The sequence below is a fragment of the Electrophorus electricus genome, chromosome 16 (assembly GCF_041902795.1).
Source record: "Electrophorus electricus isolate QZ-2024a chromosome 16, ASM4190279v1, whole genome shotgun sequence".
NCBI classification, from domain to species: domain Eukaryota; kingdom Metazoa; phylum Chordata; class Actinopteri; order Gymnotiformes; family Gymnotidae; genus Electrophorus; species Electrophorus electricus.
In genome coordinates this window covers 22699368-22715331 of record NC_137512.1, presented here as the reverse complement: position 1 = coordinate 22715331, position 15964 = coordinate 22699368, and the positions used below count along the sequence as shown (strand labels likewise).

The 15964-nt window shown below is 39.7% G+C and overlaps 1 protein-coding gene across 2 annotated transcripts in view; it reads right to left on the bottom strand.

Moving 5' to 3' along the window:
* galnt18a (UDP-N-acetyl-alpha-D-galactosamine:polypeptide N-acetylgalactosaminyltransferase 18a) overlaps window positions 1–7024 on the bottom strand; it is a 43620-nt gene extending 36596 nt beyond the window's left edge. For both annotated transcript variants that reach the window (XM_035531932.2, XM_035531931.2), the window contains exon 1: window positions 6254–7024. In XM_035531932.2, the coding sequence (XP_035387825.1) occupies window positions 6254–6488 (235 nt within the window). In that variant the 5' untranslated portion in view covers window positions 6489–7024. The remainder of the gene's footprint in view (window positions 1–6253) is intronic.
* Window positions 7025–15964: the final 8940 nt, after the last annotated feature.

Here is a 15964-nt window from a genome sequence, read left to right as displayed (position 1 = left end):
AAAAGATTTTTAGCTAAAAGGTCAATATAATGCAATCCTGATTATCCACTTATTCAGTGGGAATATTAAAACAGGGAACATTATTGTCCGCGCCAAACAGCCTCTATCAAAACTGAATAAACTTCAAATATGGAATTACAAATGAGCTCATAACACAAAGGCAGGGTCTGAACAGATGTCTGTTCCATGCTATTAGCTGTGACGCAAAATGGTTAGGGACTCCAACAAAGGAAAAAGATAAATGTTTGTACATAGCCTCCAGGGATTCAAATCCGTCATGTTTCGCGCCTTTATTTTAGGCTGTTTCATTAGAGCAAATACATCTTGGCTAAATTGAACATACTGAAACATTAGCGTGACAGGGAGCATTTGGTCATCATTAACATCTTTTAATGAGGCTAATCCATATGCTGACATAGTCTGTTGTATACAGAAGCTTCAACAGAGAGGGGTAGTACAGCTCCTCCAGAATTACCCAGTAGCTCATCTGCCCAGTTCCAGTAAAATACAATCTTCTGTGTGTTGATTGTGGGGATCTGATTTACATATCACCATCACAATTTTTAAAGATCACCATCATTTCAGGAAAAAAAGACATCGTATCAGACGCTCGTTTGGCTTAATTCTGACCTAATAGGAAGTGTAGGGTTCCAGTTGAATATAGTCATCACCCTCAACCCCCACCCATCCCCCAAAAATGTTTTATCTACATTCTAAGTTTCATCCAAATTTCCTCCTTATCCTTATTAAGGTGATAGATCATGATGTATTTGAAGCCTTTCCTTTAATATACAGTACATTTTCTGTACAAGGCTGAACTTGTTTCCATAGAGCATTATAAAATCAGATTAGATCATCTAAACCATGAGGACAGTGATACTCTGACTCAACTCAAACGAGTCTTGTTGTTTGTAATCACTGATAGTTAACTAAAGCGTAATGCAGATTTTCCACCCTTTTCCATTTGAGACAGTTGTGATGACAAAGTAGCCAACAAGCGCATCAACTGTTCACTTTACTACAAAATGCAGGACTGTTGGCAGGGTCTGTTAGAGAAATGTGCCCTGCCATCTTTTGATCATCAGTACTACTGATGCATTTGAAGAAACATACCCTAGACCATGGCACCAGTGAAATTTGACAGGTGCGCTAAACTCTACTCTCCAGTCAGCATCAGACTGGACTATTGAGAATTACACGACCTGTGCTGAATCCAATTGCAAATCCTTTCGTTTCATTGAAGGTGACATGGGGGAGGATTACTACAGTTCAAGACTGGTTACACACTGATTTCTTCTCTCTGGAGAGGATACATCAGCTAGATGGACAGCTACAAGGGAGAGACTCAAAACTGACACATCTACTAATAAGCACACAAGAAAAACTGATTACCAGTATCTAGTCTCCATTCTAGTAGCTGCAATACCTGGACCTGATCCAGTTTTACTGTGAAAATGAGTGGACTAGAGATCTGAGTATGAGTGGCAATGTAATTAATTAGAAGCCAATTAACTTGTATTCAAAATGAGCTCTCTTCAATCTGAAAGGGAAGAACTGGTTCCAGTGCAGTACAAAATGGAGCCAAGATGGTCCTTCTGCCTGGAAATCAAGGCTAATCACATGTGACGTGTCTAAGCAAGTCTTTACTGCAGGGCCATAAGTAAATTACTGCAGCACAATACCAATCACTTACAGATTACACTGCAAGTATTTACTGCGATACATGTCTCACCCTAATCTAGCTCTATCCCTAGCCCTAATCTTCACTTTAAGCACTGTATATAACTTTTAAATATCATTCTTTAATCTCAAATCTCAGGTAACAGGTCTGCAACCATTGTTGCACTGCTGCTTTGTACTGGCTCCGCTCTGCACTTTATATTCACAATTAATTTCAATCCATGGACTTTATGTTTGTATCTTATTGCCACATTATGCCATATTGTTCTTGTCATGTACTCCGCTCTTCCAACTTCAGTTACACTCTTTATTTACTGCCAGCATTATCCATGCCAAATATGTACACATGTATCTTGCACATGGGTCCAGGAAAAATTATATTTCATCTCACTGTGTACTGCACACTGTATATGGCTGTAATGACAATAAAGATCTTCTTGACTTCACTTGACTACTTCATCATTATTCATACTCCAGCTGAGTGCAAGTTAACAAGAAAAGTCTCTTCAGAAAAGCAAATTCTGCTCTAACAAACAGGACAATCTTAATAAAATATGCCAAACACAAAAAAGCCAAACATTGAATCAGAACAGTCTGATGGATTTCTCAGAAATTACCATCCTCAATTAGTGCAATATAAGAGAGAGCAAATTAGATTATCAGAGGAAGACCACAGACTGAAAGAAAGTGACTTCAAACACAAATACAAGCGTCGATCTACCTGGGCTTCTTCCCTTCTCATGGTCCTTACTGAGCTACCAAAGCATGACATTAACAATACACCTTCTGGGTCCTAAAATAAATAGGGACTGTTAAATATAATCACAATAAAACAAAAATCACCTTGAGAGATGTTACTAGATCCATCCGATGAAGAAAACAGATGCCTGTGAGGTAAAGACAATGCACAAAAAACACCCAGCCTCAATTATCAAATGAGAGCTCTGTTACAAGGAAGACCAAAATAGACCAGCCAGGTTGAACTGATCTCGCAGGTTTACAGGAGGAGAGAAAACTATGCAGTGAGAGCATTATAGCATTCCAACACCCCACTGTGAGGACGTGTGGAGAGGATGAATAAGTTATTTCAGGTCTGCAGTGCACAGTCTGCTCCCTACAGTAACAAAACACAACAAAACATTGTCTGCGGTCACCACAAAACCTCTAGTCTCCATTACAGAATTTTCCAGGATTGTCAAACTTTCCTAAAAGGTTGCTTGGACGTTTCTTCATGGTAGCAACAGTGCTTCCACAGCAGTTAAATGTTCTCACACCAGTTCTCAAACCCTTCATAGTCCACTTTTCATTGATCCTGTTGCCAAAACTCTTGAGCCAGTGAATCAAAGTTTTAACAGCAGTCAGAAGTGCTCCTGAAAGTACTGGACTACCACAAGAGAATTGCTCATCTCTCTGTGGTGACATTCTAGGATACATAGTTATGTATACACTTTCCCAAATATCTTTCAAATGTAACTTAGAGATCTATAACCACCTTTTCCTCTGTGCAATATTAATGTATAGACTAACAAATAGATGAATAAAAACAGAAAATGACAAAATCCCAATGATAACAATTCTATTGGTATATTATCATGGGAACTTAAATTAGAAAATAAATTACTGCCAAAATGTGTTCCTCTAAGCAAAAGTAATTAGAAAAGAAGGATACATATCAAGTCTACATTACACCACTTTTCTGTATCAATTGGTTGTTTGGTCCAGGTGTGAAGAGAACTGACCGAACACAAATGAGGTCCAGCATAAGGTTCTTGAGGGCCACAATGGGGACCTTGCAGTTTACATTCTCATAAATACGTAACACTATTTTGCATGGAAGCAGTCGAGTCCAGCAAGCTGCTATTCCATCAGTGTACTCCCTGCTAGGGAGGGATGGTAAGCTCACTGATCAAAGGACTAGTTATTGCAGCTTGGCCTCATCTGTTACTCAGGGGGTTATGTGCACCTTTCATTGTGACTTTGACCTGAATGTCAAATTGCAGAAGCTGACATTTTCCAGTGCAAAATCAAGTTCAGCATTGACACGGATAAAGGGATTTCAGAGTGATCGTCCTGCTTTTTATCGCATTCCAGTAAAACAGTAGAAGCAGTTAAAAAAGCAAGCAGCTCAAGGACAGAATTTAACTTTGCATGCTGTCCTAGTCAGGTACTTTTTTAGACTTTCTCTAATTTTTACCCTTTCTCTCTCTCTCTCTCTCTCTCTCTCTCTCTCTCTCTCTCTCTCTCTCTCTCTCTCTCTCTCTCTCTCTCTCTCTCTCCCAGTAGGATATTTCACAAACTGCCCAGCTACTGCTCACACTGCAGGCGCTCACACTGATTCTCTGCTACCATGGTGTTACCACGGTGACCTTACACCCACTACCATTTACTTGCACTAATTATGTAGTAATGTACATGCACTTGGAGAGAGCAAGTGGAGGAAAGACGTATTTGTTAATGTGCTTTGCTCTGCCTTCACTGGTATACAATACTGTGTCCTGTCTTGAAGCGGAGTGGAGTGCAAGCGTCTGTCTCCTTAAACAGCAATATAATCAATCTGTTCAGATGAGTGTGAAATCCAGACTTTCTGCTCTATAATGGGTTCTGGTGGAAGAAGCTTCACACCAGCTTGAATCTGTGCGGTATCTGGGAACCAGGGGCAGGAACCATGCATAGCTTCTCATCCTCTCCCTTGCTAAGAGAGCTGTTTGGCTGGGTCTGGGCCACGCACCTCACAAAAAGAAGCAATCATTCAATCAGGCAATGGAAGAACAGGATGCGGCAAAACATAAATCAGTCACCAGCATGGCACAAGATGGACAAAAGAAAATAACGGTGTTGTTACACTTGGAAGCATGGTTCTTATATTTACAACTGCATCAATTGCTGAAATGTAAAGTCTCAACCTGAACAATTACCAATGCAAAAGCCATGCACACCACCATTCATACTTCTCTACAGTTCTGACCAATATACTTTTTTTTTTCCCTGTGAATACTGTACATTCCAAAGAACCTTTAGCCCGTTTCTACGCACTGCTTTCCTAGGTTCAGCCTTATCCTCTTACCTGCTACATGTGGCTTTAATGTGTTACTTTAAAGGAACACAAAAATATACAAGAGGAATGTTGCGTGCAGTCTGTAACTCTAAAATCACATATTTGAGAAATAAAGACAGCAAATTGATTTTTAGATTACCCTCACCACAAAAAAAATGTTTTATGAGGTTTAGCACTGGAATATTCTTTTAATGACCTAAATCATACTTAGATTTGACCAAGTTGCATTTGTCAACAGCAGCGTAATAGCTCCAGTCTGGGCTGGCACCTGCTTTCTTTTCAAAGGTCTGTTCAGGCCACCAGCCACTTTTCCTGGTGCCTCAACATGTTTGAAACAGACTGTTCAGCTGACTAAAACAACAGGGTACTCCTAGGGACCCACTGCGTGACACACTTTAGTGTTGTTCCTGGTTTACCACATTTCATAAAGAGCTTGGTGATTACTTCATGAGTCCAATCACTCTCAGGTCTTACAGTAAAGTGCAAGCTATTCAAAGTTAAAGCATCTTAAACACAACTGTGTTCCATGATTCATGCATGCCAAGTACAGTCTTATTAAGTCTCATTAACACCTTCTGAATGTAACAGATATGTGTTGGTAACAAGGAACGGATATGACGGAGGTTTTTACTGAAGGTCTCAGCTAGATATCGCTCTCTATGCCCACAGTGACATATTAGCACCTAGCTGGGCATCTGTGTCTGTCCAGCAATGTGTGACACCAGCTGGGGGATTAATGTTTATGCCAAGGACTTCGCCAAATGCTAAATTTAATCTGATGAGCCCTACTACCATCAGCCTCCTCAAAAAAAAGAAAGGAAAAAAAACAAAAAAAACCCCAAACCCAAACAAACAAGAAAACAGGGTGCTGTCAACATGCAAGGCCCTGGACCAGAGAAATGCAAGGTAGTAAGACCCAGAGTTAACTCAAGATTGTGTACTCTGGGTATATCAAACATTGAACTTAATTAACGCCTTAGAGTCCAAGGACTTGCCAATGGAACCAGATAGTCATTCCCTACTTGTGTAATTGTTTCAAGTTTTAGCATGCTTACTATGTAATAGTTCATTGTCATACTTGTAATAGTTAATGAACAATATGTCTCAAGATTAATACCTGAATAATAAACATGGAGTTTAAAAAGTTAAGAACAGAATAACAGTCAGAAAAGCATTATTCTCTGTATGTTGTGCAGTGTGCTGCATTATAAACCTGATTCTAGAGTGCAGTGTTGAATTACGTCCGCACTGGGTCCCTCCTAACAAGTCCAGCCGAGGATTACTGATTTATCCAAAAGATTTTCGATAAGTTGTCTTTCTGACCTAAGTCTTAAACTCAGTAAATCAGACATCGGTAATTACTTCGGGGAGTAACAAGAGTTTATTGCGCAGCGTTGTTGCCTGTTGTGTCAACAGCTCTCTGTGGCAACTGAGCATTACCGAAAAAATCAAGTAAAATGAAGGCACACTTCACTAACATTTGAATGTCACATTGCATGTATGGCGCATGTACCATACCTTGGATGTGTTGATTAACAACATTCTCCAGTCTGTCCAGTCTTTCAATGATCCGCAGCGTCTCTCCTTTATCCTCGTCAAACTTTCTCCCCGGAACCCTCTCTGGAACTTTGATGTTCACATTTGAAACGTAATTCGTGATCCATCCGACATAAAGCAGACACACGATATTTGTCATGCCGCTTAAGATTACGCATGTTGAAACCAAAGTTTTTGTTCTTCTTGCGCATGCCATCGCAACATCCCCGTGTATCGTGTCCTGAAAACACGCCGAATCCCTTTAATTGCAGTTTTTATAACAAAAATGCAACATTCCAATTTTAGGACAGCAAACGATACCTTTACGTTCCTATTTTGTTTCCCCGGTGCGTTTTCCGTGCAGCCATACCAGCTATTCCGGCATGTCCAGCTCTCCCTACGTTCGCGGCGAGAATGAATTATTGCTCTCTTAGCGCTTTGGCACTGTTTGTAGAGAGAACTGCGCGGACGGGCTGAAATTGACAGCGTCGAACCAAGGACACGCACAGCATGCTGTAGCTGTACCGTCGACAGCCTTTAAAACGCTCTTATAACGTGCATTCGGTGAAAGTTTGTTACCTCTTGACAAATCAAGTCCATAGCAAAGAGTTCTTGATAATGACAGCTAACTCTCTTGCGGAAGGCAGGCTTTCTTTCTGTTGCTGTTTTGATGCATGAGGCTTGAATGAAATAAATGGCTATAATCAGAAGCAGATAACAGATATGAATAGACAGCCACTGTGATGCAACGGAAATGATTAATCTCTCTTTGCAGTAACGTTAGTGCAAAGCTGTATGTAGGCACAAGAGAGTGGGTGGTGTTGCCGTTCAGTTTCCAGTTCTCTTCCCTCTAACAACAAAACTAAAAATATTGTTTGCAAAAAAAAAAAAAAAAAAAAAAAAAAAAAAAGAATAACGAATGTCATAAAAAGGAAAAACTGAAACATGAAATATTATCGAAAATGTTCAGCTCTCAAGTAGGATTTTCCCGTAAGTGAAAGCAGACGCTTTACGCTACATGCAATCGGATCCACTCGTTGCGTTCTGTGTCCACTGAAAATTATTAACGCGACGCTGGCGCGTTGCAGTATACTGAGCGTTGCATCTTAGAGCGCTGTAAGGGTTTAAGCTGTCTGCTTCAGTTTGTACTCTCCTCCAGTGGCTTTCATAACTGACCCGTATGTCTTCCCCTTTCTGCCTGGGGTTTATTACCTCCACATGAACATGAGTGTGCTCAATGAATATGTACACTGAGGCTGTAAACGTGCTTGGGGAATAAGCCATGCATTATTTCCATTTGTGTACTTGTGAAGGCCTAAAGGCACAGAACAAATCTATGCCTTCCGAAAGTACCTTAGCGCAGATGCATGAGTACCAGTTTAACCGCAGTATTTGATTGTCCTGGTATGTTGTCTTCTTTTGGTACTTATAGTTGTTTATTACCAGTGTGCAAGTAGTGAGAAAGTAAAAGGCCACGGACTCCCTTTTTGAAGTCCACTAATAAAATGTCTAAATCTACAAACCTACCCTGTAATGCAGATTCATTATGACTGTATTTAAGTAATGACAGCCAATACATTGTTGACGTGCTCTTAGAATTACGCAGGCTGTTGACCTGTTCTTTTTCTGTAAATGTAATTCTGAAATCTGTTTCTTGGTTTTCATGGAACTGATAGTACAATATTCATGTAATAGCACTAAGTAGTAGAGTGACACGTTATGTCCCCTAGATAGTTTGAGATTATAAAAGAGGGGTTCTCTGCAATTTATGGGGGCTGTGGAAGATTTAAAAGTTGAATTCAGCAAACTGTGCATTTGCATATATTGCAAGTACTGGTGTTTCTGCCCCCTGAATTCAGCCTGTAAGTCACTGAAGCATTTGAGGTCCTGCCCTAAGTAAAGGTCATCGAGTACTGCCATACCCTTCTGCATCCACCCTTACCAATTAAAGGAGGATTTACCAATACATAGACAGAGATTGTACAATATACTCCAGATGGTGTACAGGAAGGGGTCAAAGTTGAGAATCTTTGCAGTCTTCCTCCAAACTCATTTAAGGCATGACAATATGGGAAGAGACTTAGTGCCTGGGGGAGACAGACATAAAGATAACCAGCCAAGGGACGAACAGGACAGGCATGTTCTTCAGTGGTGAACCAATGAGGCTGCTCGCTCTGGAGGGACAAACCACTGTGCTCAATGCCAAAGAACCATGGGGGTGCCTGCTCTGGTGGGACAAACCACTGTGCTCAATGCCAAAGGCACAGTGGTACAAAGTAGGTTTGGTATCCCTAATCCTCTCTGATCCCCTCTATTTGCAGCTTTTTAAGGTGTACTCTAACTCATTTGCCATACAAAAGGAACAGGTCACAGAGCTGATTAAACCTGTCAAAATACATTGTCACCAGAAGGGACTGCAAAATATAGTTGAACTTGGGGTCTTCATTCATTTTTAACACATTAGCCTTTGCCCACAGAGAAATGGAGCGGCGCCCATCTTTCTATGTCTAGTTTAAATTGCTTGATATAATTGGCCAGCATACACCCAGCCTTATCACCTTCTTCAAAAAAGCGCTGTCAAGTCCCGAACAGTGAAAACTCCACTCTCTGGGACAGTAAAGTGTTATATTTATACTTAAGATGAGAAAGTCTGTGCAGGTTTCATCAGATGTTCTATCTTTGAAACTGTTCTTGGCTACCTTCACCTCTTTTTCAAGGTTAAACAACTAATACTTTACATTTTAACCTACCAAAGAAAGGAGGCTTATCTAGCTTGGGACATATATATTGAAAAGTACCATAGGATGGCCTTTGATTTTGGTTTCAGTGACCAATCTGCCATCATCATTCGTAAAAGTTCTGCTGTTTTAAACTGTATATGTTTGTGTACTAGTATTGCTATACCCCAACAGAGTAAGAAGTTACCCCACACAGTCCCTGTGCAACTCCTTATTCACTAGTTCTGAGAGCTGCATCTCCTGGAAGAAGACTATGTCATATTTCTTTGCTTTGAAAGTACTGAGTATTTTCTTCCTCTTTACTAATTGGCCCATGCCCTTTATATTCCTACAAAGCCTTAGCCCCCTAATGGGATCATGCTTGCTTATATACTGAAAGAAATCCTAGATACAGCACAGCCTCAAAAAGAAAAAAAAATTAACCAACAATAAAGAAAATCCCAACTAGAAAAATGTACAAAAATAACCCTGGAGAGTATGTGCTCCATCAAAAGTACATTAACGACTGACTCTCTAAAACACAAAAGCAATGTCAGTGAACCACTCACTTTCAATGCCACTCGACTACTATAGAAGCAAAACTGAGAAAGAGCCTGTACAGTCACCAAGCGACAGCACCATAGCGACAGCACTATTGACACCGTATGAATGGCAGCCCTGACACAGTCAGAGAAAATAACATGTACAGCCTCCAGTAGTTTGCCCATATAATTATAGCTTCAAACATAGAACTGTAAGGCAGTTTTGATTAAATGTGTCCAGCGGTCGATGTCTAAACTAATGACCCCACGAAGAGAACAAACAGTGAATAAAAACATCAACAGTCTGTTTGTCCTGCTTCTCAGTTTCAATCTAATATATAAGGAAAAAATTTAAACTAAGTATTGCTTGCTGCTGTGCTGTCATTTCACAATAATTATTTCACCCTAATATTATTCCAGACTAGAACAGTGAAATCCTAAGTAGCAAGCTCCCATAACCAGATGCTTGCTTGGGAAATTAGAGACGCCCATCGCGAGCTGAAGTGCCTGTCATCCATCAGAAGGTGACACAGATTCCATAGTCCCAGCTTGTTGATGAAAGTCCAGAGCCATTTTTGGGTTGTCCAATCACCACGCTGATCCATTGCCTGGAAAGATTTTAAGAATGGCGAGGTACACCAGAACAAATGTCATGTCTTGATCATGGACCCTTATCTCGTGTTCTGTAAACCTCTGGTGCTGCATCTCCACCACTCTGTAGTTGTCAAGAGTAATCCCATTTCTGTGGCCCTTCTAACTACACACTGGTTCAAAGACACTTCTCAAAAAACCAGAGACTTTGTAATGATAGCCCTCGCTGCTCGGCTGTCTTGATGTGGGGCCAGAGTGTGATGTGCCCGTTCAATAACGATACTCCACAGAAAGTCAATTCCCAAGAGATCCGGCATTATTTTCTCCAGATGTTCGACAACATTCCTGGTGCATGCTTGCAATTTCAGCAATAAGTGTGTCCTCAGAGTGGAGGCGCCATGTTTGTGATTGTCTTTCCCACCTTTTCACTAGCATGTTCAGTGTTTTTTGTCTGGGTGCTCTGTCTCTTTGGTTCTCTTCGGTTTTGAAGTGGCACAGTTGCATGTATTTTGGGGATAACAGCTATCGCTAGGTAACCTGCAGGACATGTAAGGTAAAACAATAAATAACACGCTGATGCCAGGAGCCCTCACTCTAAACAGCCATCCACATAACCTCTGTGTCACATAACTTCTGCTTTTTCCCTTCTAAATGTGAGAAGGCCAGTAAGCCACAGAACTTAAGTCCTTACGATGCGTGTCACTTTCATACTTATGAACACAGCGTAGAACACAGTGGAACTCTGTCTTACACTGGGCCTTCATATCAGTCCAGAACATACAGCCTGCACCTCTGTCACATCTACTCCACTTGCACACACATATAAGCCCTATACAATTTTCATACAACACACAGAACAGTTTAACACCGTGAGCATCTCAGAGGAGAACCTGAGTGCTGTAGGGTTAACAAACTAACTACTAACTACAAACTACTAACTAACAAACTAACTACTAACTACAAACTACTAACTAACAAACTAACTACTAACAAACAGGCTTATGGAAAGACGAAGCAGTGGCTTTGGTCTGTGTCTTTTCTCTTGTAATCCTCAGACCTGCTCTTGGGCAGATCTGAAACCTCATTGACAAAGAGCGGGAGGGGGAGACTGATTTTATGAAATATGAATGACGACCACTAAAATATTAAAGGAGGGAAGACTCTGCCGGGAGGGATGCGGGACTGATAATTACACCTGAGTTTCTCCGGAGGTTAGTAAGAGGGACCCATGAATGATTGATTCTAAAAGAGAAATAGGCAAAGTTAATTTTTCTTTTAATGTGAGTGATGTAATTGCCTTTGATGGGTGGCTTTGATTAAACTCCTTTAAGAGCAAAAAGAAAGCGTTGTAACAGCTTTGACAGCAACGGCTCACTGCAGACTTTTGTCTTAGCCTCACCCAGTGCAGTAACTATACAGTGCATGTTGTGTCATGATAGAGCGATTAGTGAGGTTGGAGTAAAATTGAGCAGATTGCCCTGTCTGTGTGAATGTGTACATGGAGCAGAAATGCAGCTCTAACATCTGCCCTCTTTTTTCATTTCCTTTTCACTGGGCTTTTTACACCAACAACATTCACAGGAAACTCAACAGCAATGAATGAGATCCACGCAGAGGAAGCTGACACCAACAGAACCCTGTAGGTAGGAATTTCACCCTGAAATGTAACACTATGAAATACGATTTACAGTTACAAAAAAAAAAAGCAAAAAAAAAACGCATGAGATATTTGTGTATTTAGGCATGTTTAAGTGGTTCATAATATCAATGAGAGAACCCAGTCTGTGCTCTCTGTGGCCCTGTGCATCGCTGCAGAGAGTTATTATTGAACTGTAATTTATACTGAGAGGTTTGAGGTATTTCAGCACTATAGCAGAGGCAGCGACTGGAATATCAATAACTGTAAGTTTTCTCTCTCATAGACACACAGAGCCATGGGGAATTCACTTAATCAAATGAGACAAAGCAGAATTCGGATAATGCATTAATCTGATTAGGTTTAGTATTAGATTTAGAGTGTAAGTGGAAAGTGAATTCATTTGAGCTGTGCGACTGGCTGTGTAACATGATGCAAATTTACAAAGAAGTATTGTAACGGAATTTGCTTATCCACCATGATTCACTGTCTATGCATGATTTATTTTTTGGCAAAGCATTCAAGTAGGATAATCAATAATGTCCTGTGGCTCTATGTTTTTGACTATTGCTATGGAAACAGCATTATCTCTTTTGCTTGTGAGGTCACTAGGTATTGTATATATATAGTGTTTGTAGTATAATATATGAGGCCCATTAGATTTTGGCAGTCAGGAATAAATGGCCTTACATAGGCCTTTTTTTAAAGCTATTGTCAGTTCAGTAAATGGTACTGAATTAAAAAAGGTATTATTCCAGTGATAATATAATACATTATAACACATTATACACATCAGCCATTCAGTGCCATGGCAGAATGGTAAAATGAGCATTCTACACAAAATCCATAATTTAATGTTAGACTCTTAATGGCTTTTTAGTAACATCCAGGTATTCTGTGGTTGGACAAAATGAGCATGAAGGAAATACATGACTTGGTGATTTTCAGGAGAGAATGGAAATGCCACTTTTAGTTGCGAGAGAGAGAGAGAGAGAGAGAGAGAGAGAGAGAGAGAGAGAGAGAGAGAGAGAGAGAGAGAGAGAGAGAAACAGTTCGGTTTAGATGTACAATTATGTCAGCTCTATATGCATCAATTATCATCCATTATGGTTTGAATAATGAAGGTGCTCAGTTCAGGTTACTGCGATTTCACTTTATGTCCTGATAGTTATCCCTAAAATAGATGCAGCTGAAAAAAAAAAGTCTATATGACTATCCCATAATCAGTTATTTAGTTCTTATACACAGCATATGGAAGCGTTATGCACACATTTGTTTGGAGGGAAGGGCTTTGGAGAAAGGTTGGGATGGAGGATGCTGGACTGAAAGGAAACTGTAGACTGTTCTAGTGGCTAAATCTGGTGAAAGCTAGTAAGAAGAATAACTGCGCCTTAAATGAATGCACAGATTTCTAATCTAGAGCCCATTTAGTAGGTTAGCAGGAATAAGTGGTGGGAACATCAGACCATATGCTAATTATAGTCTGGTTTAAAGGTGCCCAAGAAATGATATATAAAGCAGAAAGTACTACAGCTTTGAGAATATGACACTTGAGCATTTTTTTAAATAAATACACCGTTAATATATGATTGTTAAAATGCATTCACAAAATCTATTTAAACAGTAAAAACTGCAAGACACAAAAAATGTAACGGAACCTGTAAAACTGTGTGGAAAATGAGTGCATCTCAGTTAACTAAGCTGCCAGGACCCAGTTTCCAGACTGGAGGGGTGGAGCTTTATTTCAGTGTAACTGTTTATTCTCCCATCCTCCGTTAAAAAAAAGGGGGGGGGGAGGGAGGGATTTGGTCTTCACGCTCATATGAACACTGTGATTATACTGTCATCGGCACAGACAGACACTATCACTCCACTTTGCCATGCAACAGGCTATAGTCTCCAGGCAATGCTTTATTTAAAGAGCTATAGATAATGCATATACTTATTATTATAGATAATGCTTTATTTAAAGAGCTGTAGATAATTCATAATGCATATAAACTCTCTCACTCTAACTCATTCTTGTAAACACGTAATTTACTTTCTGAGATTTTGAGATTTGCCAGATGGTGAAATTATAAAAGGAATTAAAAGGAATTTTAGTTGTAGAACTGCATTTTTCCATCATTACCTGACCGTCTGGAATCCACTAGGTAAAAGATGGCTGTTTTCCAATACCGTATATATTTTGTCATAATGTGGGATTGACAACATCTGTTCAGAATTTAATTTTTATGTTAAAAAGCAGTCTGATTCCTTTTACAGATTATTTCCCCACGCCCCACTGGAACACCTGTCCTTATTGTATTTATGAGTTCATTTCAGTCCAGATCCAAAGCAGACGACACAGCATTTCTGTTCAGATTCAAAGCTTTATTGTTTGAGGAACTCTTTGAAAACACGGCTTTGTTTTAAAGGCTCTTTCAAAGGCTGAAGCAGTTATTATGTTCTTGAGAAAGAAAGTGTTTTCAGAAAGATGAGATTCAGTAATGGTAACTGAGGTATTAACTGCACTAAAATATTCCCTAATAATTATCTTAAAATACAAACAAATTCACTCATGGAACAAAAACGAACCTCATTACACCACCTTATTAAAGAACCTTGTTTTATTTCCATTTTCCACCTTAATGAACACCTTTGAAGTCACCACTGTTTCTTCTACCAGTGGACGTGTTCTCTGTGGACCAGTAGGCAATGGAAAACTCTCTGCTGAACTGTAATCTTTGGGTCTCACATAATAGTACTACATGAGTCATTTCTGCAGCTGAATTGCAGGTAAGAGTTTAATCCTTTTCCAAAGACTTTGCTTTTGTGATTCATGTTTATTTTTTTCAACTCTCATGGCAAAGAGCAAAGATGTAGGTTTTTTAGACTTTTTTCAAGGATCTACTGTAAGACTTAAGTGCCTGAGCAAGGTGAAGGCGTGAGGATCCAGAACACATGATGGGATTTTTTATTCAGATCTCTTTTTTAGCCCTTATTTTACAGCACTCTTGGAGTACAGTATTGGTTCCAACCAAAGACCAGTCATTATGGAAGTTATGCATTGTGTACAGTTTCAGCACAGTAACCGGTTATTAGCAGTAACCAGCTCATTCGCACCACATTAGGTGCATATAAAACACATATTAATTTTGATTCATACCACAGTTAGGTGACTAAAACCCACATTGTTTATAAGTCTTCAAGCACAGACATCTGAAAGGCATAAACACTTGAGTCATAACTAAAAATGCATTTGCATGCTTAATAAGTTCTGAATTTGCAAAAGGCCAAAGTATGATAATCCTTGAAGAATTAGTAATATTATGAAATGGTCATTTTTGGTTCGCTATTCATGCCTGAATTCCATAACTATACATGTTAAAAGCTATTTGGAATGGAGAATTAAATGACTTTGGAGCTTCTCAAAGTATTTAAAAATACTTGTTCTTAAAATGATCTTTAAAAGCTGGTATAGATGGCAGACAAAACGTTCAAAGGTGCTGGTGAATACTGTGCTGGATTTCAAACTCCTGCATTTGGTTTCTGTTGATGCTTCACATCCAAATTTCCCATCAAGCACTCGGTCACCATTGTTTATCATTCATGTTGTTGTTAGCAATCATCCCCCATTTTGAACACACATCTGTGTTTGTTTGTGTGTGTGTGTGTGTGTTTAAATGTTTTCTCCTGAGGATGTCTAAAAGAAGAGCAGGCTTTATCGAAGATGTTCGCTCACTGCAGAGTGTGAGCAAAATACACGAAAGCAGGTTAATGAATTGCACCTAGAAATCCTTCCAGAGCTCCTGCTAAATGAGTCAAGCCAAATGTTCCCAGGTACTTGTTTCTACAAGGAAATTACACAGACCTAGGTCTGAGTCAGGGACAAAACAGCCGATATCAGGTGACTACTCGTCTTCTCTGAGAAGTGTGATAAATACAGCTATCATTGCACAAATTCAATCTTAGACATAAGACCTTAAGTCCTCTCTCGAAATTGATAGTAATTATTGGACTACTGATATAAAGAAGTCAGTCTCCACAGGGAGGGGGAGACTCAGAGAAGGGGTGGGGGGGTTGGTTGAAGAGCTGTTGTGGTCCAAACCTTTTCCAAGTGTATAAAGATGCATGCATCTCATGTGGAGCGCTGATGTGTCACCGTTTCTCCTACCATGTAATGAACTTGACATGCATCTTAAACATACTACATGACAAACTCCCA